The 24,351-nt window shown below is 48.2% G+C and overlaps 1 protein-coding gene across 2 annotated transcripts in view; it reads left to right on the plus strand.

Moving 5' to 3' along the window:
- CLPB (ClpB family mitochondrial disaggregase) overlaps positions 1-24,351 on the plus strand; it is a 1,099,187-nt gene that overhangs the window by 1,051,941 nt on the left and 22,895 nt on the right. Inside the window, exon 15 of one of the 2 annotated variants that reach the window (XM_078658616.1) lies at positions 19,478-19,582. The exons of the other annotated variant lie outside the window; for it this stretch is intronic. Coding sequence (XP_078514742.1) covers positions 19,478-19,582 — 105 coding nt within the window. The remainder of the gene's footprint in view (positions 1-19,477; positions 19,583-24,351) is intronic. 2 annotated transcript variants of the gene reach the window in all.

Raw genomic sequence — 24,351 nt, forward strand, 5'->3', positions numbered from 1 at the left:
TCCAGTTCCGCACCGGGCCTCTTTTGGTATCACTCTACGCGGTCGATATGGTTCTCTACGTCCGCACCCCTGAGACCAATCTACAGCCTCTACTGTCTGAAATTACGCGCTTTGGTGAATATTCCGGCCTCAGGGTTAATTGGCACAAATCGCAACTTTTCCCTCTCACCCTCGCTACTGCTAGGTGGCCTTGCTCCCTCCCGTTGGAATGGTGCGAGGACTCCATTAAATACCTTGGGATACATATCCACTTGGATACCGTGTCCATTGTCCGCTTGAACTACGGACGCGCCCTTGACTTTTTGGAGGACAACACTGACCGATGGCTCCGCCTTCCTTTATCGATGGCCGGGCGCATTGCTATAGTGAAAATGGTGGTTCTGCCCCGGTTTTTGTATCTCTTCAACAACATTCCCATCCCTCTCACAAGGGTTTTTTTCACTCAATTGCGCACTGCCCTGCTGAGACTGGTGTGGGGGGGGGAAGCGCCCTCGCCTTGCCTGGACCACACTGACACTACCTTACGAGAGGGGTGGATTCGGGGTCCCAGATTTCCACCTCTACTACTTGGTGGCCCAATGCTCGTATGCACACCCCTGGTACCATCCGGATGCCAGGATCCAACATTTAAAACCCGAAGCGGACGCCGCGCTCCCGGTGTCTCTGAATGCCGTGCTTCCTAGAGGCTTCCCCCGCGACCCACACGACATACTCCCTCTCACCACAACGTCTTGGGCTTGGGACAAACTTAGACGCTTGCTTCGTGTTGACACTCTGTACTCTCCTGCCCTCCCGCTACCCAACCCACATTGGCTCCCTATCACGGGCGAAACATTGATTAGTCGAACACTCTCTAAATATCAATTGAGCACGATCGGTGATCTATTCCCCGATGGCCACGCCATTTCTATAACCGAAGACCCCCGCTTCGCCGAGCGCACTTTCATGGATAACTTTGTGTTTGCAAGACTTAGGGCGCTGATGCGGGCTACATTTCCCACCTTCCCGTTGCCACCAGATGACACTCAGGCGCTCACATCCATCATCCATCATCCAGAACTCCTCGGGGGCCCACGTTGTGTCCAAACTCTACAAATTTTGCCTGTCCTCACTCCCATCGGACGACGATGCGGTGCGCGCCGCGTGGGAATTGGATCTGGGCGCCCAGATCTCAGATGATCAATGGGAGGCGTGCTGTGCCATGACCAGGGAGGTTTCAATGAATAGCAGGCACAAACTTATACACTTTAAATTCCTTCGTCGGCTGTACCACACTCCTGCGTTGGCCCACAGAATTGACCCAGCGCGGCCCCACACTTGTCCTAAATGCAATGCCCCTCAGGCCGACTTTGCCCATCTTTCCTGGACCTGCCCGGAATTACACTCCTATTGGGTTGAACTGCACGACACACTGGGTGCGATATTGGGCCTGTCACTATCTGTTCTGCCAGAGATTGCCCTGATGGGATATGTGTCCAATTTTCCCCGAAAAATTCGCAAGTTGGCATCGATCTGCTTCCTTCTGGCCAAGAGAGAAGTCGCGCTGCACTGGTGCTCACGGCGTACTCCCACTGTTGCCGCGTGGCTAAGGAGTGTGGCATACTGCAATGTAAACAGTGTGGAATATTCTGACCAACTCCCGACCTCCTCCCGCCCTACAGACATTTGGGGTCCATACCGCCAATACGTTTCAGGGAAGACACTGGAAGCACCCTCTCAATCCCTACATCCCAATATACCAACCGGGGTGGGCTAGATCAGGGGACGCCCACTCCATACTTACATTTTGGCGCTGCTTCTACTATCACCTGCCGCCGCCTCCTGAGGTTGGGTGCAGGGCTTGGATGGGTGAGGGCTCCGATACGGTTCCCGGCCCAGGGGTCTTTATGCCAACGAAGGAGGTTGTTATTTTCACACTCACGCGGCCCAACTCTTGGCCCTGATTGACACCTTGGTAATGTGCGAACTCCTGCTCTTAGTGCAACTCATAGCTTGGTGGAAGGGTTCACTGATTGCTTTTACTGTGATGTGGTTATTGTCAACGGCGTCACTTGACGTGATACAGAAAGTCTTACTGTGCTGGTCTTGCAATCTGATTATGATTACTGTCCTGTTTATCATTTCTTTGCTTTTAGAAATGTTGGCTATGTTTTATTTGTATTTCAGTTGCCTTATCAGAAAACTTTTCTATTGTGACATTTACAGTGCTCTATGGTGCATCCCGAATATACTTCCTGCTGTACTCATTATTCTGCTGACTGCGCTGTTTGAATGCCATATGTACAGCCTTTGTCAAAGTGCTGGTTTACTGCTGTGAATTGCAACATCTGCCTTAATAAAATGTTTGGAAAAAAAAAAAAAAACACCTCAATCTTCGTCGTCGACAACAAAGTCTTTTTCGCTGATTTTACCTCATGATCCATTGAGGAAGGCTTCTTGAAGGATTGTCTGAGGGGGTATTTAGACGGCTCAGAACCTGTCTTTTTTGTAGACTTATCCCCGAAGCAAGCCCCTTACTCTCTTTTTCTTTACGCTCAGGAGATTTTGAGTGACTGCGCCCAGAAGACCCATGAGTGGTCTTTTTGAGGGCCTTCTCAGGAGTCTCCTCTGAGGAATGAGTATGAGGTGATTTCTTGTTTTTCTGAGACCTCCTAGATGAAGAAGTGGATGCCTCATCACTATCACTGGAGATAACCTCCTTTCTGGCCTTAAGCTTTTGAAGCCATATCAAACGACGCCCTTCACGATCTCTTAGGGATCTACCCGAAAAGGTACGACATAACTTACAGTCTTTAGCTTGATGGCCTGGATAAAGACAGTAAATGCACTCAGAATCAGGGTCATCGGTGTAGAGCCTCTTCTTGGAACAAGTGGCAAAGGCTCTAAACAAACCCTTTTTCTCCTTTCCGGATATTCTCAGGTAGAATTAATTAGTAATCCCTCACAGGTCAGGTCGCCCCCCTCCTGCCGCTCAGCTCCACCGGAGTGCCAGCACCTCTCCCCATTGCTGCCGCACCACCGTGAGTTCAATCGTGCTCTGCCTCCTGGCAAGTGTCGCCGTTTTGTGCTTTGTGCTTGTAATCTGTAACTTGTAAATTACGGTTCCGCTTTTGCCCTTGTTTTGCCTCTTTTTTCCCCTGCGTCCAGCTCTCTCCACCTCCTCCCCCCGTTCCTTCTGTATTCCTTGCCCATCTCCCACTGCTGCTCCCCTGCAGCCACGCCCCCTTGCTCGCCCACTCCCGCCTCCCAGCTGTTCCTCCCTCCCCGCCTTAAATTCCGGCCACTGCGCGGCAGTAACAGCGACCCCTGACCCTCACAGGCCAGGTCGCCCCCCTCCTGCCGCTCTGCTCCACCGGAGTGCCAGCACCTCTCCCAATTGCTGCCGCACCACCATGAGTTCAATCCGGCTCTGCCTCCTGGCAAGTGTCTCCTTTTTGTGCTTTGTACTTGTAATCTGTACCTTGTAAATTACGGTTCTGCTTTTGCCCTCGTTTTACCTCTTTTTCCCCCTGCGCCCAGCTCTCTCCCCTCCTCCTCCCTTTCCTTCTGTATTCCTTGCCCGTCTCCTGCCGCTGCTCCCCTGCGGCCACGCCCCCTTGCCACCCCGCTCCAGCCTCCCAGCTGTTCCTCCCTCTCTCCCTGCCTCCAATAAATGCCGGCCGCTGTGCGGCCGCGCCGCTGGCACGCCAGCGGCAATCCCGTCCGCGCCTGGACCGCGCCAGAACCCCGCAACCCCATGAACGCCACGACTCCAGACGCCGATACGACGCCAGCACTCTCCTCGCTCTCAACGCCGGCCGAGACCACCGCTGCTTCCAGGCTGCCCCGAAACGCACCCACGGTCCCTTCTCCTGCCGCACCTGCAGCTTCACCTGCGACAGAGCCACCATCCCTCCAAGGACCGGACCCAACCACCTTCACTGAATACTCCTCAACACCCGCTCAGCACACAAACACGCCGTCGAGCTCTGAGACCTGCTCGACACCTCCGTCCCAGACGTTGCCTTCCTGACCGAGACTTGGTGGAACGACTCCTTGGCGCCCGACATTGCCATAGCCATCCCGGACGCCTTCAAGATCACCCGCAGGGATCGTGCCAATGGAATCGGAGGCGGTTTAGCCATCGTCCACAAGTTCACCCTCAAGGTCTCCACCCAGGCAGACAACACCCTCAACTCCGCCGAACACCTGCACTTCTGGATCCACACCGACCCTGGGCACAGTTCAGCGACTCCATCGCCGACCTCGCCAGCACCCACGCACTCGCCACCACTGACTACATCCTCCTTGGGGACCTGAACTTCCACCTCGAGAACAACAACGACGCCAACTCCTCCAACCTGATCGACAACCTTGGCCTCAGACAACTGGTCACCGCACCCACCCACGTCGCCGGCCACACGCTCAACCCCGTCGTCTCCACAAGCGCCCACGTTGCTTTCAACCACACCTCCAAACTCCCCTGGACCGACCACCGCTGCATCCATTTCACCTTCAAGAAACCCACCACGCACCACCGCACCCAACAGCTGTCCCGCCGCTGCTGGAGCAAAGTCACCAAAGACCAGCTGACCACCACCATCACCCAGTACCCACCCACCGACCCAGACGCCGACGCCCGCAACGACAGTGGATCGACGACTGTGCCAACACCCTCGCACCGCTCAAGAAAGCCACCTGGTTCACCGAAGAGCTCCAGACCTCCAAACATACATGTCGGAAACTGGAGAAGAAATGGCTCCACGAATGTACCAAGGACAGCCACGCAGCCCACAAGGACGCCATCCGCAGATATCACCACCTCATCAGATCAGCCAAGAGATCTTCCTTCATAGCCCGCCTGGACAACAACGCACACAACAGCAAAGAGCTCTTCAGCATAGTGAAGGAACTCTCCAACCCCAGCACCAACACCAATGACATCCCGCCCTCACAAGATCTGTGTGACTCCCTGGCACCTTCTTCCACCGCAAGATCGCTAACATACACGACAGCTTCAACACCGCGGCCGCCCCGACTACGTCAGACTCCACCCTCCCCTGCGAACACCACCCGACCCAACCGCCTGACCTCCTGGTCCAACGATAACGACGACGAGACACGTAAGGTCATGAACTCCATCCACTCAGGATCACCTTCAGACCCCTGCCCACACCACGTTTTCATCAAAGCAGACGCAGCCATCGCACCCCAATTACGAAGGTCATCAACATCTCCTTCGAGACAGCGACATTTCCAGAAAGCTGGAAGCACGCCAAAATCAGCGCCCTCCTCAAGAAACCCAAGGCGGACTCCAAGAACTTCCGGCCCATCTTCCTGCTCCCTTTCCCGGCGAAGGTCATCAAGAAAATCGTCAACATTCAACTGGCCCGCCACCTCGAGGACAACAACATCTTAGACCCGTCCCAGTCCGTATTCAGACGAAACCACAGCACCGAGACAGCCCTCCTCGCCGCCACGGACGACATCAGGCGGCAACTAGACAATGGTGAAACATCAGCCCTCGTCCTCCTGGACCTGTCAGCCGCCTTCGACTGCCACTGCACACTAAAGACACGCCTCTAAGAGAAGGCCCTGGACTGGACCACATCCTTCCTCTCCGGCAGAACCCAAAGCGTCCGCCTACCTCCATGTCGGTCTGAATCCACCAACAACATTTGCGGCGTACCCCAGGGCTCATCCCTCAGCCCGACACTGTTCAACGTCTACATGGCCCCCCTTGCACAAGTTGCCCGCCAGCACGACCTAAACATCATCTCCTATGCAGACGACACCCAGCTCATCCTCTCCCTCACCAAGGACCCGCTCACCGCCAAAACCAACCTCCACGAGGGAATGAAGGCCGTCATCGATTGGATGAGGAGCAGCCTTCTGAAACTTAACTCGGACAAGATGGAGGTCCTCATCCTCGGCCCCACCCCCTCTGCCTGAGACGACTCCTGGTGGCCAACCGCACAGGGAACAGCACCAACACCCACCAACCACGCACGCAACCTAGGATTCATCCTCGACTCCTCCCTCTCCATGTCGAAGCAGGTCAACGCCATCTACTCCTCCTGCTACAACACCCTCCGCTTGCTCCGAAGGATCTACAAGTGGATCCCGACCAAAACAAGAAGAACGGTGACACAGGCCCTCGTCAGCAGCAGGCTGGACTACGGCAACGCACTCTATGCAGGAATCTCGGCCAAACACCTGCGACGACTACAACGCATCCAAAACACCTCCGCCTGACTGATTCTCAACGTCCCCTGTCGCAGCCACATCACCCCCACCTCAGAGACCTACACTGGTCCCCGTTAACAAGAGGATCACCTTCAAGCTCCTCACCCAGGCACACAAAGCCCTCCACAACACCGGGCCAGCCTACCTGAACAGCAGACTCAGCTTCCACACCCTCACCCACCCGCCAGCTCCGCTCTGCCAGCCTCGTCCTCGCCACCATCCCCCGCATACAACGAACGACCTCCAACGGCAGATCCCTCTCCTTCCTCGCCGCCAAGACCTGGAACACCCTCCCCACCCACCTGCGGCAGACCCAAGACCTGCTCACCTTCAGAAGACTCCTCCAGACCTGGCTCTTCGAGCAGGAGCGGCACCCCCTCCACTCAGCGCCATGAGACCCTCACGGGTAAGTTGTGCGCTTTACAAGTCTTTTTTGATTGATTGATTGAGTAGTCCGCAATGTAGATGATAGCAGCTGAAATTCACAGGAAAAAACTCTAAATTTTAAGTAGCAAGAGAAAGTTTGAGTAGAGTTCAAAGGAGACTCTCTAGCACAACGTGCTGTAGAAAATCGAAGGGGCTAAGGTTCTCTCAGGAGAGTTCTAGAGGGTGAGAGGTCCTGATTGGTTCAGGGAAAAGTTTAGTCTCTTTTACATAATGACTGTTATGGACTACAAAATGGAAATGGGCCTAGGCCTTTATTCTGTTTTGTATTTATCTAAGCATTGCTTTTTTTATATACCAGGGATTCCCATCTCGACGACGGGGAATGGTTCAAGCATGTGAATCTATGAAAGTTCCAATACAGGAGTAAACTGAGTTTGAGAAGAAATTATTTGTAAACGTTACCAAAATAGATCAGCTCTAATCTTCTTGTGATTTAGAAAAGAAACAGTATAGATCCTACAGTTACCACAAACCATATTCTACCAAGAATAAAAAAACAATTTAGAAAAATCTTTCCAGCAACATAGTATCACTTTGAAGCAATTGCAATAGAAGATCTAATAAAGAAAGAAGAGTTGTAAGATTATACATCAAGTGATAACGTACAATTTAGAAATTCTGAACACTTGCAGCACACAAAAATCCATAATGATTTAACATACTTATAGTAAAATAGCATGGGAGTTATAGAACCTTCATCACTTGCACAAGACTAACAAAGATGAGCCATATCAAGCAAACTTGCTTACAGGGACTGGGATAACGAAAGCACTCTTATGAATAGAAAATGATGATTGAGTGAAATTTACCACGCTAGCCTTTAAAATAGTTTCAGCCACATTATGTCCCAAAATTGAACAGTATTTGAAGCTTGTATATAGTTATACTGCAGATTAAGCTCTAGTTGAAAAAGATTGAAGCAAAGTCTAATATATAATAGCAGCCTTTGGAACATAATCATTCCAAATAAGATTAGCAGTTGCTGTTGGTGGAGGAATCGTAAAGTAAGATGGCACCAAAGATACGGTAACATAGTGTTGACTAGTCACACAGCAAGATGTATTTACTTAAAATAATGCAGGTAATTCATATTTCCTTTGAAGAAATTCAAAGGAAGCAATGGCTTTCTCACTCAGTGCTTAATTTGAGCCAGTGGTTTCTGGTGCTCGGCACCAGCGCTTACTTGGTTTCCGATGCTCGGCACCAAGCTCTTAATTTTTAACAACACATTTATGACAGTCTTCACATGGTGGTGCTAATCATCTAATTTAAAGATGAGCAGAACAAAGGTTGTTTATGAATACAATATACACTCAAAAGTATTATTCTCATCTCCCCAGCCATTTGTTTACTTTTGGGGATCTCAAATAATCTGAACTGTCTCACTTGTAAATGTAAATGTATTGCGACTTATATAGCGCACGTATCACCCGAAGGCATCAAGGCGCTTGCTTAGGGAACCCGTCCTGGTATTCCCCTGTGAGATACCCCGGCAGGGTATCCACAAGGTGAAAGCCAGGCATCCCGCCACGAGGGGCCGTAGTGGAGATTAAGCAAGCTATTGCCCAGAGTCGCAGAGTGTGACCCCGTGAGTCGAGTAGGCACCGGAGCGAGAATTGTCAAGTCCGTGGAATTTTTGAGCCCGAGTCCCGCCGAGGCGGGGAATCGAACCCTGGTCCACGGCCGATCTCAGCTTCCGGGTCTGCCGCCTCTAACCACTGAGCCACGCTTACAGGCGAAAGAGTTGTTTTGCTACCGTCATTGACAGCAATGACGGGCAATGGATGGTGCAAGCTGCAGTGGCCTCCTGGCCAGGGCCCTGGCACTTACTATTTTACCAATTAAGCACTGTTCTCGCTCCACAATTGGTAGACCAATATGATACCTGTGTCTTTCCAACGGTTGAAGCAAAAGGACTTAAGTATTTTTCAGTGTTTATTTATCTATATTAGGGCTTGCATGAAGCATTGTTGAGATGAATACTGATTAATAACTTTAATAGCAAGAAGCATGTGTATTTTAGAAGAAGGTACTTTGTAATGTAGCCAAAATTGGGCATGAGAATTATATCTTTAAATAAGAACTTGTTAAACAAAGTTTGTTCAAACCAATCCATTATGGAATAGGATTGTAAAAGTTGTAAGGCAATGCACAAGCTTCTCAGATTATAAAAGAGGAGTTATTTAATTTAGAATGAGGTAATCTTAGTCCACCGTCCAATTTTTGTCTCCTTAATCTAAATGTTAAAAAATGAGGAGTTTTATTGTTCCATAGAAATTAAGAAGATATATTGTTAAATTGCTTAAAAATATAATTTGTAATTTTAAAAAGGAAGGATGGAGAAAACCTACCGAATATGTGGAACAATCATCATTTTAATAGTGTTAAGTGACCCCCACCTGTAGAAGAATAAGGTAGACACTTAACAAGCCATGAATTGTGGATTTCAGTGGCAAGATATTATATTGAAGAAAAAATTTAACATTTGGAGAAACCCAAATACCAAGAAAAATTCTCTTTAAGGGGACAAAATAAAATTGTAACTCTTAAACATAGTTTGAAAACAAACAGAATTCAGTAGAAGTTCGTCTGTTTTGTTCAAATGTAGCTTATACCCTCATACCATTGAGTATAATTGTATTTATTCCAAAAAAGAAGGAGAGGGATTTGACGTCTGTAACAGGGTGTCATTATGCATGGGCAGATATTTAAAATTCCTTCATGCCCTTCTGAAACTCGGTAATAGATGGGTTACACTGTTTTCCCTCTAAAACAAGTTCCAAACTAGAAATACATTTAAAAAATGATAGGAGGTGCCCTAGTCTATACACCTACCTAAATAAAAATAGGGAGAGGAACAACTATAAAAACACTCCAGGATTGGAATATAATAATCTTTCAAACAAAGTAAATTCAGGACCAAATCCAAACAATTCAACAGTCTTAAACATATAAATCCAGCTAATGAGATCAAAGGTTTGTTCGCTTGTCAAGTAATAATGCAGCTGGTGTACTTTTAAATTTAGCTGCTTGACTAATAACACAAAAAGATTCTTGCATTATGTGAGGCCAATGTACCCTTAATAAACTCTGATTGGTCTGTTTTAATAAGAAATAGAACAGCGGATTCCAAACTGACGCAAACATCTTTGTGTATGTTTTACAGTCATAATAAGAGATATGGGCTTGTAATGTTTACAATAACTGGCATCCTTAATTTGTTTGTGTATGACAGTAATTAAAGCATCTAAAAAAGTGCCACTAGCAGTGGAGTTAAAAATAAAGGCATTACACAATCTAATAATTTTGATGCGAAAAAAGAGGATATAGATAAAATCAACTTACTAGAAAATTTCTCATGGCACCGACCTTTGTTTTTTTTTGGGGTCTTTTTTTAATGTATGACGTCTAGAACTTCCTGTAATACAATCTCTGCTCCACAATCTTCTGCAATAATATTTTTAAAATATATTTTGGGAATACTACTAAAAACATTATCAAATCTCTGACTGTTTGGATTAGTATCATCAGTATAAAGGCATTTTTAACATTTTATAAAAGAGTTGGAAATATCTGGTTTTGCGAATGAAATTGTGTTATCCCGTTCATTATTGAAGATCTAATCGCTTTGCGTTTGGTTTTGACTTTAAAATATTTAGCAAACATCTAACTTGTTTTCTTCTTACCCCAATGAAATTTGGACTTAATTCGCAGTAAATAATTGTAGCTGTTCATGGTAGCAATCTTATTTAACTCCGACTTGGCTTTTTAAGATCATTTAGCATATGTGGTGACTTGGAAGTAAAATAATTGTGTTCAAATGTCTTAATAGTTTTTAAAACTAATTCATATTAACTATTCATTTTCTTTTTCTTCTTAGCAGTAAAAGTTTTTCTGAAACTCTAAAATAGCGTTAAATGCATCCCAATGATTAATAATGGATGTTTCAAAAATCTTAATAAATTAAAAATATTCTAATTTAAAAATATTAATTTCAAAAAGGAAACTACTGTCAGGTATACATGATTATTTTAATCTCCACCTGCCTGATTTCAAACCACTAGCAGAGATTTCAAACCACTAGCAAGTAAGCCAAAACTAGGGCATGATTAGAGAGGAAAATAGATCAGATCTCTGTGAAATGCAAACATAGTAGCAAAGATTTTGGGGTCTATTACGATAGCGGGTGGACAAAGTCCACCCGCCACCGGACCGGCCAAAGGGACCGCGCGCCATATGTGCCGCGGTCCCGGGATGCAGATTAGGATGCGCCCGTCACACAGGTGGCCGCATCCAGCATTTTTACATACGGGCGGTGGCGATCCACCTGCCATTATAAAAGACCCCTTAGTAACCAAAATGTAATCAAACCTAGAAAGTGGTCCGTGTACATTTTAAAAGAAGGAAAATTCAGAATTCTCTAGATCACATGTTCTCCACACGCTGAATAACGGGCTAGAATAAATCATCGACTTAAAGGTTTTAGGAGATTTAGCGGATTTAAATCCATACTTAGACTCCTGTCAAAAAAAGATCCAAAATCTGAGTAAAATCTCCTCTCATGATAATATTAGAATTGGAAATATAAGCTAAATTGGTCTTGATAACATTCCAGAACTCAGAATCTAGTTTCACAGGGCCATAACATTAAACAAAGTTACGTGTTTATTCTCAAGTACAACATTAACTAACTCTCATCATCCCACAGCATCCCAGTTTGCAGATATGACCTATAATATTAAAGTTTTTTGTCAGAGTATAGTCACTCCACCCTTCTGATCAATAGCAGGAGAAAAGAAAACATGTCTCATAAATGACCTTTTACTAACTCAGCTTTACTACAATGTGTTTCTTATGTACATGCACTTTCTACATTAATTCTGGACAAATGAAAAGTACCTTTTGTCTTTTCATAGAGTTTTTAAGCCCACAGAAATTCCAGGCAATAAAATTAAACATATGTAAATACAGAAATCTAGACTAACTGGAATAAAGATGACAATCCTTACGGCAGACAAAGAATAAACAATAATAACAAGGTACTTAAGAGAAGTACAAAGATAAAAAAGGGTACAACTTGACAGAACCACAGTAGAGGAAAAATAGAGAGTACGAAATATGCCAAGACAAACGGTATATATTTAAAACATTAAAAAAAAATAAAAGATTCACGGTTGTGAAAAAAAAAAAAGATCAACGGACAACACTCAGACCCTCGGAAAAAAAACATGAAAATTGGATATTTTGTGTCAAAAAATATGGTAATGCAGGAAAGAACAACACTAAATTATAGAATGCACATGCAACAATTAACATAGTGAAGAACATCAAATTTTAGGCCAGAGAGTGGCAATCCTGCGACGGAAAATACTTTGTAGATAACCTCTCAACTTGACAGGGCTATTATAAGTTTTCGTATTGCCCTCATATGATAATTTACATATTGAATATACCATATCAGATATTCAGTTGTCTCATGAAAAGGTCTGATGGCAGAAACCGCTTGGCATAATTTGCAATTGATACATGTCAGACCTGGACCTCTCTCTGCAGGGTCACTCCCAAACATTTTGCCTTCGCCACTCTTACTTATTTTGCTGAATTTATTTTTGTTGGCCTTATGACTCTGTGCACTTTGCCACTGCTAACCAGTGCTAAAGTACTTGTGGTCTCTTCTCTAAACATGGTGGAATTGGCTTGTGCCCAATTGGCATTTTAGTTCACTTGTAAGTCCTTTGTAAAGTGGCACCCCATGAACCCAGGGCCTGTAAATTAAATGCCATTGTAGCCCGTATGTGCAGTTTTAAACTGTGATTTCGACCTGGAAAAATGAACCTTTTGCCAGGCTTACACTCTCCAATTTAATACTTATGTCACCACTAAGGTAGGCCCTAAATAGCCCACAGGCCATGGTGCAGTGCATTTAAAAAGGTGGACATGTACTTTAAAGTTTTACAAGTCCTGATAGTGAAAACTCCTCAATTCGTTTTTCTCTGCTGCAAGGCCTACCTCTCCCATAAGATAACAATGGGTTAACTTATTACATTTAATAGATGATAACTTTCAATTGGGAACAGATAAGACAGGTTGAGTTTGGTGTCTAAAGAAGGATAATTAAAAGCCCTGTTTAATGGTAAAGTCAGATTTCCTGTCACAACCCTGAAAATAACACTTTTAAAAAGTCAGCAATTTCTTGTCCTAACCATTTGGTGCCTGCAACCTATTCCTGTGTCACATGACTAGGTGAAGCTGGCAGTTGATCGTTGTGCATTGCTCCCAGATAATGAAACAAAGGAAAGCTAGGTTATGGCAGGAAAGGCCGCTCCGACTTAACGATGGGGACCAACTGTCATCTACCATGCTCCCAAATCACACAGGCTTTGCCTGAGCACTCACAAAGGGTTTGCCACTAGTCTTCTGTTTCCCGGACAAGCTGTGGCCAGGGCAGGGAAGAAGCGAATGCCTGACACGTCTGGGGGTTGAAAACAGCTAGAAACTCTTGTTTCACAGAAATGCGCTCGTAAATAGGAAATGATGTTCCTAATTGCTGGATCAATGTAGAAGCAAGATGGCAAAAGCTTGTTCGTATGATCCTTGATGGTGTGACGGTTATCAAAGATAACCCCTAAATTATAGCAGGCAGGTACTGATGTGGTAAGAGAACCTAAGTCATCAGGCCACCAGATGCCAGTCCAAGCAGAGAGTTTGCAGAAGACAATCATCCCTTTCTTACATGTATTAAGTATGACGAAATTGCAGTACATCCAGCTGGCTACCGTAAACATCCCTTAAGTTGGGTTTGAAGAATGGGAAGTCCACCATCCCGACAGACAATCCATTGGGTAACATCAGCATTAGCGTAAAAAGTCCACCCGAAAGAGTCGGTTAGGGATACCAGTGGGTTGAAATATATGTTAAAGAGAGTTGGACTGAGCGCCAAACCCTGCTTTATTCTGCAATTAACTTTCTTGAAGTGAGATATTGCCTGGAAACAATTGTCCATGAAGGAGGTCTGTTAGACTGGTCAACCTTAGCGTGGTCTTCCCCTAAATGTTTTTGTCTATATCATTCCAATTTTCGCTCACTTTGTTTTGTTGGCCTTAGGACTGCTATCCAGTGCTAAAGTGCTAGTGCTCAATCCCTAACATGGTAAAATTGGCTTACACCTGATTGGCATATTTCATTTACTTAACCCCTTCGACGCTGATGACGAGCTGGGCTCGTCATGAGGTAGCCTCCTCGCACGCTCATGACGAGCCCAGCTCGTCACGTAAAGTGCGATTTTGAAAAACCCAGCGTACGGGCGGAATTCCGCCCGCACGCATGCGGTTAATAAGTCCTGTGTAAAGTGGTATACCATACACTCAGGACTGGTAAATGAAATGCTACTAGCGGGCCTGCAGCACTTATTGTGGCACCCACTTAAGTAGCCCGTTAAAACATGTACCAGATCTGCCAGAGAATAGAGGGGGAACCAGGCCATTGCGTAAGCATAGTTACAATGCTGTAGTCAGCTTGTGGTCCTGTAAGGGGAAGCACAGCTTCAAGTTGATCTATTTTGTGGACAATCCAAAAGGGTATTTCTTCACGATTTGTGAGTTGTTTGCCCATAACTAAATGAACAGTTATGAGACTGATAACATGAGCTGCAGGTACCTGAGGTTGTCATCACAGGGCAACCCTAGCTGATCTAGCCAGCAAGGCACGTGTAATAAATTGGGTCATGTGTCTATATAAGACAACAAGAACATTATATAAAGCATGAGACAGCACAAGAATGATATTACCTAAATCTGGATATGGGATATTGGGTATAGACCGCTAGTGCCGCCAATGAGGCCCCTTCAATACTTGGGTCCATTCGGACAGTGCCAAGCATTTGGGAAACGGCACCATTAATCCAAGTCTGGCGTTCCCAGACGGTAAGAGGAATTTCAGTAAGTGCATATGGGTGATACGCATTAGGAACCAGTGGTATGGTGTATTCATGGAAAGAATTATCATTAGCATCGACAGCCAGGAAAGTGCCCCAAGAATGGAAAACTTCAAAGCAGAATGCAGCATCCGCTTCTATTACAAAAATCACTGGAGCTCCTGCATTAGGAAATCCGTGTTTCATTAAATGCTGAGTTACTACCGGGTGGCAATTAACAGGAATAGCTACTGGTTAAGCCATGGCTTACTGAAAAAGGATTCATGGTGTAGCACAATTAGGTTGTCAACCTTCTAATAAAAGCCAACGGAACTGGGTGATACCTAAAAACTGTGGAGGACAAATCCCTAACACCATAAATGTCTCTGAGATAAGGTGTGAGGTTATTGTGGAGCAGCGCTACTTGGGGTTGCCACAAGTAAGTGCCAGACCAAATGTTGGCAGTGCCATGTTGCAGGGATTCTGCTCTGGAACAGAGCTATGCTTGGAACCTAAGAACATCGTTATGTAGTGACTGGTTACCATACCACTTCAGTGTCTATGAGTCTGAGTCCGACTAGCTAGAGTGCCTGACTTGCCCTCCTAACCTTACCAGAGACACAAGTGATTTGGCACCTCAGAACAACACTCTTGGCTCTCTCAGAGTTCATGGTTACAGGACACTCCTCTTTCGCTCTCTCACTCGTACTTGTCCACATATTTGATCTTCTATTTAAAAACAAAAAGAGAACAGAATGAGGATTTAATGTGATATGTTGTTGCTTCTCTTTTGTCGCTTCCCTTGAGGCTTTGAGTGTATGCACAGCTCGAAGTCATGTACAGACTGTCGGGCCATGTCCATATATACATCTTTGTGGCAACATTCTATACAACTGGCATAACTGATGAATATCTATATGAGATTCAGATCTGTTTGGTGTCATTTTAGCGTCATTACAGTGCATTGTGTAACCTTTGAGTGGTCATTTTGTTCAAACAAATTTCTTTATACAATGGAGGTATTATTGTTCTTCTTTCTTTTGATGTTTATTCATCTTGGTATAATGGGAATGAGTTCTGAGAGTCATTCTTTTGGATTTTATAATGACTGTTTGTTCTCTGATATTTTTTATTGTCGTGAAGAATACGGATTACATGGCTTTTGTCTTACACTTGGCCGTTTTGGTCAGCAAGTTCTCTTTCCCCTTTGGGGATAGAGGATAATGTCAGATAACTGTCACAATGTGGTTTAGGGGTTTACCTCTCTTTTTCCCAAAGGCCCTATTCTTTCGGTCTGTTTTTTATATATATGTTCTGTGACAGAGATCGTGGATTCTATTAAGAGTCAAGCTCTTGTTCTGCTACTCCAACTTGCATTTGGTCTGTTGTTAGTTATGACCGGCTGGTTTTCTTTGAGAACTTGCAAAGGGTTAGTTAGCAGACCCTCCTCCAGTGGGTATAGCTATGACATTTAATTCAAAAGTTAAGGAATCTGCGGATAGATGTCTCTATCAGATGTAAAAGTTACTTACCTTTGGTAACGTAATATCTGGTAGATACACAGTCTAGCCGTGGATTCCTTAACGCCCTGCCCATCCTCTCCACTCTACGAACGACCTATGAGGTAAGGGTTATACCCTTTTTCAGTACTAGTTTTATATATTGGTGATCATTGTCTCAACTAATGTTGGGGCTCAACAGACCACTTGGTCTTGTCACACAGGATTTGTTTAGATGTTACCATACCATCCATTTCCAAATGTGAGTGAGCAGTAGGGTGGGGGTGTTTTCTCTTTCACACTGGATAAGACACCAGTGAGCAGTATTGATTTAGTTGTTTTTGTCTTGAAAGTCTTTGTTTGGCATCATCATACCTTGTATTGGCACTTTCACTATATCACGCAACGGTGTGATTCAACAAACTGCTTGTTGTTGTTTTTATAGGTTTTGTTTTGCTATTTCCATGCATTACCACTGATAAATGATCTATAGAGTGTAAGGTTTTCTTCCCTTACATGATGATTATTCGCCAGGGTGCAGGTTTTCACGTTCGTTGTGGTTTGTTGATTCTTTTGGGGTTTTCTCTAGAATCCGTGCCTGGTATTAACATGCCATTTGATATTTATTCTTTATTAATGATTCAAAGATTTTTTGATCCTTTTGGCACACTGTTTCCACAACCACTTTAAATATATATATATAGTGGCTTTGCGTTCTGGCGGGGAAGGTTTCACAGAAGAAACTGACATCTGCGCACCGGAGGGGACTTATGTGGCTCCACTGATGTTATGGCTGGAGTTCACATCATTTAGGAGCTGAATGACGCCATCGCCCAGCGGTACTGCTGAAAAATTTCCGGATCCAGACTGGGGCCTGGGGAGAATTCAGAAGTTAAGGACTCTGCGCCTAGACTGTGTCTCTACCAGCTATCATTTTACTGAAGGTAAGTAACTTTTACAACAAGCACTGTCAATGGCAATACCTCTGGCTCATTTTATAAGTGATAGTGTTTATTAGTAGGTGGCTTTGTATGTATAAACGTGAATGTGTTACTGGACAGGTTTAACTGGTAGATGTATGGATGAGTGAGTGTAGGGATGAGTGGCTAGATTGATATGAGTGGATGGATGCTTCGATAGGTGAGCAAGTGAATTAATGAGTGGGTGGAGGTTGGATGGGTGGGTGGATAGTTGGCTGTTTATATTGAATACAGAGTGGATGCCTTAGTTGGTAGATAACCCGACGGGTGAATGGCTGCATTAATTCCAGTGTGGGTGTGTAAGTGGATAAATGGGTGTGTCAAAGGACGCCTAAGTGGGTGTATAGTTGGATGGGTGGATATGTGACTGCCTGGGCTGGTGTATGGTTAAATGGGTAAGTGGATGCCCGAGTAGGAGTGTGGGTCACTGTGGAAAATCATTAAGATGGATTGATGAGTAGATGGATTAGGGAATTGGCAGATACACAAATGGAAGTGGATGCATTGATTAATGGATCAGTTAGTGGGTGGATATACTGGTGAGTGGGTAGATGACTGAATGGATGTATTGCTTCCCTCACTTTGTTTGGAGTGCAGTGCAGTGTATACAGGTTTCGCCAGGTCAGCATATAGTAAATGGAGGTGCTTTGCCCCTAAGGTGGAGATATTCGGTATCACAGGAGCCGTGGAAGGGGCAGCCGAACTTCCCCAAGTTGAGGTGTAGTGGGGCGGCAAGGGCAGGTGGCCACTGATACGGGCAGTAAAATACAGAGGTGAGAATGTACAATAATTTGGGCCGGGGTCCTACAGAAAGACATTTTTGCTTCTGGACTAGGTAGCTCTGGTGCATCCGGCCAGTCTGAGTGGGTGATGGCAAGTGGAGAGATGTGAGCAGTAGTCGCCTCTGCAGAGAAGGCGTTGAGCAGCTTGGGAGCACAAAGTGATTGGGGAACTCCATGAACGTTCCAGGAGGAAATCATGGTCACTCGCTTTGTTAACACGCTCAGGCCAACCTGAGACAAAGATTTACACCCCATCACTTTAGCGTTCATCAACCACTATTGCATCAGAGCACAAACTCTATAAATCGGGCCTCTTCATCATCGCAAAACCCTTCAGCTCTCCCTGTTTGAAATATGCGAAACCATGTTACTTTCAGGTGTTGGTTATACATATTGGTTTAAATGGGCCGGTACTCACCGGTACGGAGTACCAGCACTTTTTAATTGTGGCCCCTTGAAGACCGGAACTTCTCCTAGGACAAGGAGAGTACCGGTACTCATAGGGGCCTTCCCTAGACGCAGGTGGTGCTCCTCATTTTCTCGTGCCTCGGCAGTGCTCTTCACACGACCCGCTCTGATTCTGCAATCCTGAGCTGAGCCTGAGATCGCACAGGAGCGCCAGAACAGCAGCTCGTGTCACCAGGACACAGCACTCTTGTGCTGCTCTGCAACTCTTCCGGCAGTGGTGAGGCGGCAGGGAGTTTTGTTTACCCTTTGATCCTGCACAGTAGGAGTTGAGAGTCCACCATAAATGCGTGGGGCTCATTCTTCAGGGCAGTACAGCTTTTTAGCATGCCATTGTTTTAAATGGCTGAAAATGTTAGTTCATCAGCATTTTAAATTAAGCATTTTATCTGAATGTAAACCCTTCCCCTTGCCGCCAATTTTATGATTACCCTCAGACAAAAGAACACCTTAAAGGCAACACAATTTTGGGGGGGTTGGTGCATTTAAACCGCTTGTTTCGTATGGGAAGCCATGCATAACGCAAATGTGACAGGCAGCTCCATGGAATTCCTTAGACTTTCAGACAGTCCTAGATTTTAGCTGGTATGGCTTTTGCCTGCTGGGACTCGTAGTTCCCCTTTCTCATTATAGGTAAGGATTTCTAAAAATTCCAGCATGCAAAGCTTTGATTGCAAAATTGAGAGACGGTTTTGAACATACCCTTATTAGTAAATGCTTTATAAATGATTATTAGGGCCATAACCATTGGACAGATACTTCCGAGTTTCTTACAATGCACTTGGATTTCTTGGATATAAGGTTAAGAAAGGTTGGAAACCTAGCTCCGCCCCTAGTCCGCCACTCCTTTTGGTGAGTACCTGCACTTATTTCTTTCCATTTAAAGCACTGGTTTTAGATGAGTTTTTGGGAAGTGGGGGCGTTAATCCTCATTATGTGATGTGTGCCTGCTCGAGGAATGTGTTCTTGGGAATTCTCCACGTATTCTCTCAGTATTCTCGTGTGAGAGTCGAGGTGAAGACGTGATGCTTTCCCCGCTCCCACTGCGTTAGTGACTGAGAGGACAGGTGACTATAGCATCACCACTATCTCATCCGACGGCCATCCCTCTGTGCGGAGCCGTTCTCTTTCCATGTGGACTAACCCGGGCTTCATTGTTCTCCACAGGCCCACCAGAGACACAACATCACGCTGCAGTGGGACCGCGAGGTGATGGATGTGCTCGCGGACGGCTACAATCTGCACTACGGGGCCCGTTCAATCAAACACGAGGTACGGACTGGGCGAATAGTGTCATCCTTCATCTCAGCAAGTACAACTGTGGCCTCTCTTTCCAGGGTGTATCTGGCTTCGCTGGCTGTGCTCTCCAGGCCTGGTGCGAGAGGCGTTTCTCACGTCATGGCTGTGAGCACTGACTCTTTCCAGGGTGTATCTGGCTTAGCTGGCTGTGCTCTCCAGGCCTGGTGCGAGAGGCGTTTCTCACGTCATGGCTGTGAGCACTGACTCTTTCCAGGGTGTATCTGGCTTCGCTGGCTGTGCTCTCCAGGCCTGGTGCGAGAGGCGTTTCTCACGTCATGGCTGTGAGCACTGACTCTTTCCAGGGTGTATCTGGCTTCGCTGGCTGTGCTCTCCAGGCCTGGTGCGAGAGGCGTTTCTCACGTCATGGCTGTGAGCACTGACTCTTTCCAGGGTGTATCTGGCTTCGCTGGCTGTGCCCTCCAGGCCTGGCGCGAGAGGCGTTTCTCACGTCATGGCTGTGAGCATTGACTCTTTCCAGGGTGTAACTGGCTTCGCTGGCTGTGCTCTCCAGGCCTGGTGCGAGAGGCGTTTCTCACGTCATGGCTGTGAGCACTGACTCTTTCCAGGGTGTATCTGGCTTCGCTGGCTGTGCTCTCCAGGCCTGGTGCGAGAGGCGTTTCTCACGTCATGGCTGTGAGCACTGACTCTTTCCAGGGTGTATCTGGCTTCGCTGGCTGTGCTCTCCAGGCCTGGTGCGAGAGGCGTTTCTCACGGCATGGCTGTGAGCACTGACTCTTTCCAGGGTGTATCTGGCTTCGCTGGCTGTGCTCTCCAGGCCTGGTGCGAGAGGCGTTTCTCACGGCATGGCTGCGAGCACTGACTCTTTCCAGGGTGTATCTGGCTTCGCTGGCTGTGCTCTCCAGGCCTGGTGCGAGAGGCGTTTCTCACGTCATGGCTGCGAGCACTGACTCTTTCCAGGGTGTATCTGGCTTCGCTGGCTGTGCTCTCCAGGCCTGGTGCGAGAGGCGTTTCTCACGTCATGGCTGTGAGCACTGACTCTTTGCAGGGTGTATCTGGCTTCGCTGGCTGTGCTCTCCAGGCCTGGTGCGAGAGGCGCTTCTCACGTCATGGCTGTGAGCACTGACTCTTTCCTGGGTTTATCTGGCTTCGCTGGCTGTGCTCTCCAGGCCTGGTGCGAGAGGCGTTTCTCACGTCATGGCTGTGAGCACTGACTCTTTCCAGGGTGTATCTGGCTTCGCTGGCTGTGCTCTCCAGGCCTGGTGCGAGAGGCGCTTCTCACGTCATGGCTGTGAGCACTGACTCTTTCCTGGGTGTATCTGGCTTCGCTGGCTGTGCTCTCCAGGCCTGGTGCGAGAGGCGTTTCTCACGTCATGGCTGTGAGCACTGACTCTTTCCTGGGTTTATCTGGCTTCGCTGGCTGTGCTCTCCAGGCCTGGTGCGAGAGGCGTTTCTCACGTCATGGCTGTGAGCACTGACTCTTTCCAGGGTGTATCTGGCTTCGCTGGCTGTGCTCTCCAGGCCTGGTGCGAGAGGCGTTTCTCACGTCATGGCTGTGAGCACTGACTCTTTCCAGGGTGTATCTGGCTTCGCTGGCTGTGCTCTCCAGGCCTGGTGCGAGAGGCGTTTCTCACGTCATGGCTGTGAGCAATGACTCTTTCCAGGGTGTATCTGGCTTCGCTGGCTGTGCTCTCCAGGCCTGGTGCGAGAGGCGTTTCTCACGTCATAGCTGTGAGCACTGACTCTTTCCAGGGTGTATCTGGCTTTTCTGGCTGTGCTCTCCAGGCCTGGTGCGAGAGGCGCTTCTCACGTCATGGCTGTGAGCACTGACTCTTTCCTGGGTTTATCTGGCTTCGCTGGCTGTGCTCTCCAGGCCTGGTGCGAGAGGCGTTTCTCACGTCATGGCTGTGAGCACTGACTCTTTCCAGGGTGTATCTGGCTTCGCTGGCTGTGCTCTCCAGGCCTGGTGCGAGAGGCGCTTCTCACGTCATGGCTGTGAGCACTGACTCTTTCCTGGGTTTATCTGGCTTCGCTGGCTGTGCTCTCCAGGCCTGGTGCGAGAGGCGTTTCTCACGTCATGGCTGTGAGCACTGACTCTTTCCAGGGTGTATCTGGCTTCGCTGGCTGTGCTCTCCAGGCCTGGTGCGAGAGGCGTTTCTCACGTCATGGCTGTGAGCACTGACTCTTTCCAGGGTGTATCTGGCTTCGCTGGCTGTGCTCTCCAGGCCTGGTGCGAGAGGCGCTTCTCACGTCATGGCTGTGAGCACTGACTCTTTCCAGGGTGTATCTGGCTTCGCTGGCTGTGCTCTCCAGGCCTGGTGCGAGAGGCGTTTCTCACGTCATGGCTGTGAGCTTTGACTCTTTCCAGGGTGTATCTGGCTTCGCTGGCTGTGCTCTCCAGGCCTGGAGCGAGAGGCGTTTCTCACGTCATGGCTGTGAGCACTGACTCTTTCCAGGGTGTATCTGGCTTCGCTGGCTGTGCTCTCCAGGCCTGGTGCGAGAGGCGTTTCTCACGTCATGGCTGTGAGCACTGACTCTTTCCTGGGTTTATCTGGCTTCGCTGGCTGTGCTCTCCAGGCCTGGTGCGAGAGGCGTTTCTCACGTCATGGCTGTGAGCACTGACTCTTTCCAGGGTGTATCTGGCTTCGCTGGCTGTGCTCTCCAGGCCTGGTGCGAGAGGCGTTTCTCACGTCATGGCTGTGAGCACTGACTCTTTCCAGGGTGTATCTGGCTTCGCTGGCTGTGCTCTCAAGGCCTGGTGCGAGAGGCGCTTCTCACGTCATGGCTGTGAGCACTGACTCTTTCCTGGGTTTATCTGGCTTCGCTGGCTGTGCTCTCCAGGCCTGGTGCGAGAGGCGTTTCTCACGTCATGGCTGTGAGCACTGACTCTTTCCAGGGTGTATCTGGCTTCGCTGGCTGTGCTCTCCAGGCCTGGTGCGAGAGGCGCTTCTCACGTCATGGCTGTGAGCACTGACTCTTTCCTGGGTTTATCTGGCTTCGCTGGCTGTGCTCTCCAGGCCTGGTGCGAGAGGCGTTTCTCACGTCATGGCTGTGAGCACTGACTCTTTCCAGGGTGTATCTGGCTTCGCTGGCTGTGCTCTCCAGGCCTGGTGCGAGAGGCGTTTCTCACGTCATGGCTGTGAGCACTGACTCTTTCCTGGGTTTATCTGGCTTCGCTGGCTGTGCTCTCCAGGCCTGGTGCGAGAGGCGTTTCTCACGTCATGGCTGTGAGCACTGACTCTTTCCAGGGTTTATCTGGCTTCGCTGGCTGTGCTCTCCAGGCCTGGTGCGAGAGGCGTTTCTCACGTCATGGCTGTGAGCACTGACTCTTTCCAGGGTGTATCTGGCTTCGCTGGCTGTGCTCTCCAGGCCTGGTGCGAGAGGCGCTTCTCACGTCATGGCTGTGAGCACGGACTCTTTCCAGGGTTTATCTGGCTTCGCTGGCTGTGCTCTCCAGGCCTGGTGCGAGAGGCGCTTCTCACGTCATGGCTGTGAGCACTGACTCTTTCCTGGGTTTATCTGGCTTCGCTGGCTGTGCTCTCCAGGCCTGGTGCGAGAGGCGTTTCTCACGTCATGGCTGTGAGCACTGACTCTTTCCAGGGTGTATCTGGCTTCGCTGGCTGTGCTCTCCAGGCCTGGTGCGAGAGGCGCTTCTCACGTCATGGCTGTGAGCACTGACTCTTTCCTGGGTTTATCTGGCTTCGCTGGCTGTGCTCTCCAGGCCTGGTGCGAGAGGCGTTTCTCACGTCATGGCTGTGAGCACTGACTCTTTCCAGGGTGTATCTGGCTTCGCTGGCTGTGCTCTCCAGGCCTGGTGCGAGAGGCGTTTCTCACGTCATGGCTGTGAGCACTGACTCTTTCCTGGGTTTATCTGGCTTCGCTGGCTGTGCTCTCCAGGCCTGGTGCGAGAGGCGCTTCTCACGTCATGGCTGTGAGCACTGACTCTTTCCTGGGTTTATCTGGCTTCGCTGGCTGTGCTCTCCAGGCCTGGTGCGAGAGGCGCTTCTCACGTCATGGCTGTGAGCACTGACTCTTTCCTGGGTTTATCTGGCTTCGCTGGCTGTGCTCTCCAGGCCTGGTGCGAGAGGCGTTTCTCACGTCATGGCTGTGAGCACTGACTCTTTCCAGGGTGTATCTGGCTTCGCTGGCTGTGCTCTCCAGGCCTGGTGCGAGAGGCGCTTCTCACGTCATGGCTGTGAGCACTGACTCTTTCCTGGGTTTATCTGGCTTCGCTGGCTGTGCTCTCCAGGCCTGGTGCGAGAGGCGTTTCTCACGTCATGGCTGTGAGCACTGACTCTTTCCAGGGTGTATCTGGCTTCGCTGGCTGTGCTCTCCAGGCCTGGTGCGAGAGGCGCTTCTCACGTCATGGCTGTGAGCACTGACTCTTTCCAGGGTGTATCTGGCTTCGCTGGCTGTGCTCTCCAGGCCTGGTGCGAGAGGCGCTTCTCACGTCATGGCTGTGAGCACTGACTCTTTCCTGGGTTTATCTGGCTTCGCTGGCTGTGCTCTCCAGGCCTGGTGCGAGAGGCGTTTCTCACGTCATGGCTGTGAGCACTGACTCTTTCCTGGGTTTATCTGACTTCGCTGGCTGTGCTCTCCAGGCCTGGTGCGAGAGGCGCTTCTCACGTCATGGCTGTGAGCACTGACTCTTTCCTGGGTTTATCTGGCTTCGCTGGCTGTGCTCTCCAGGCCTGGTGCGAGAGGCGCTTCTCACGTCATGGCTGTGAGCACTGACTCTTTCCTGGGTTTATCTGGCTTCGCTGGCTGTGCTCTCCAGGCCTGGC

The sequence above is a fragment of the Lissotriton helveticus genome, chromosome 8 (genome assembly GCF_964261635.1).
Source record: "Lissotriton helveticus chromosome 8, aLisHel1.1, whole genome shotgun sequence".
Lineage (NCBI taxonomy): Eukaryota > Metazoa > Chordata > Amphibia > Caudata > Salamandridae > Lissotriton > Lissotriton helveticus.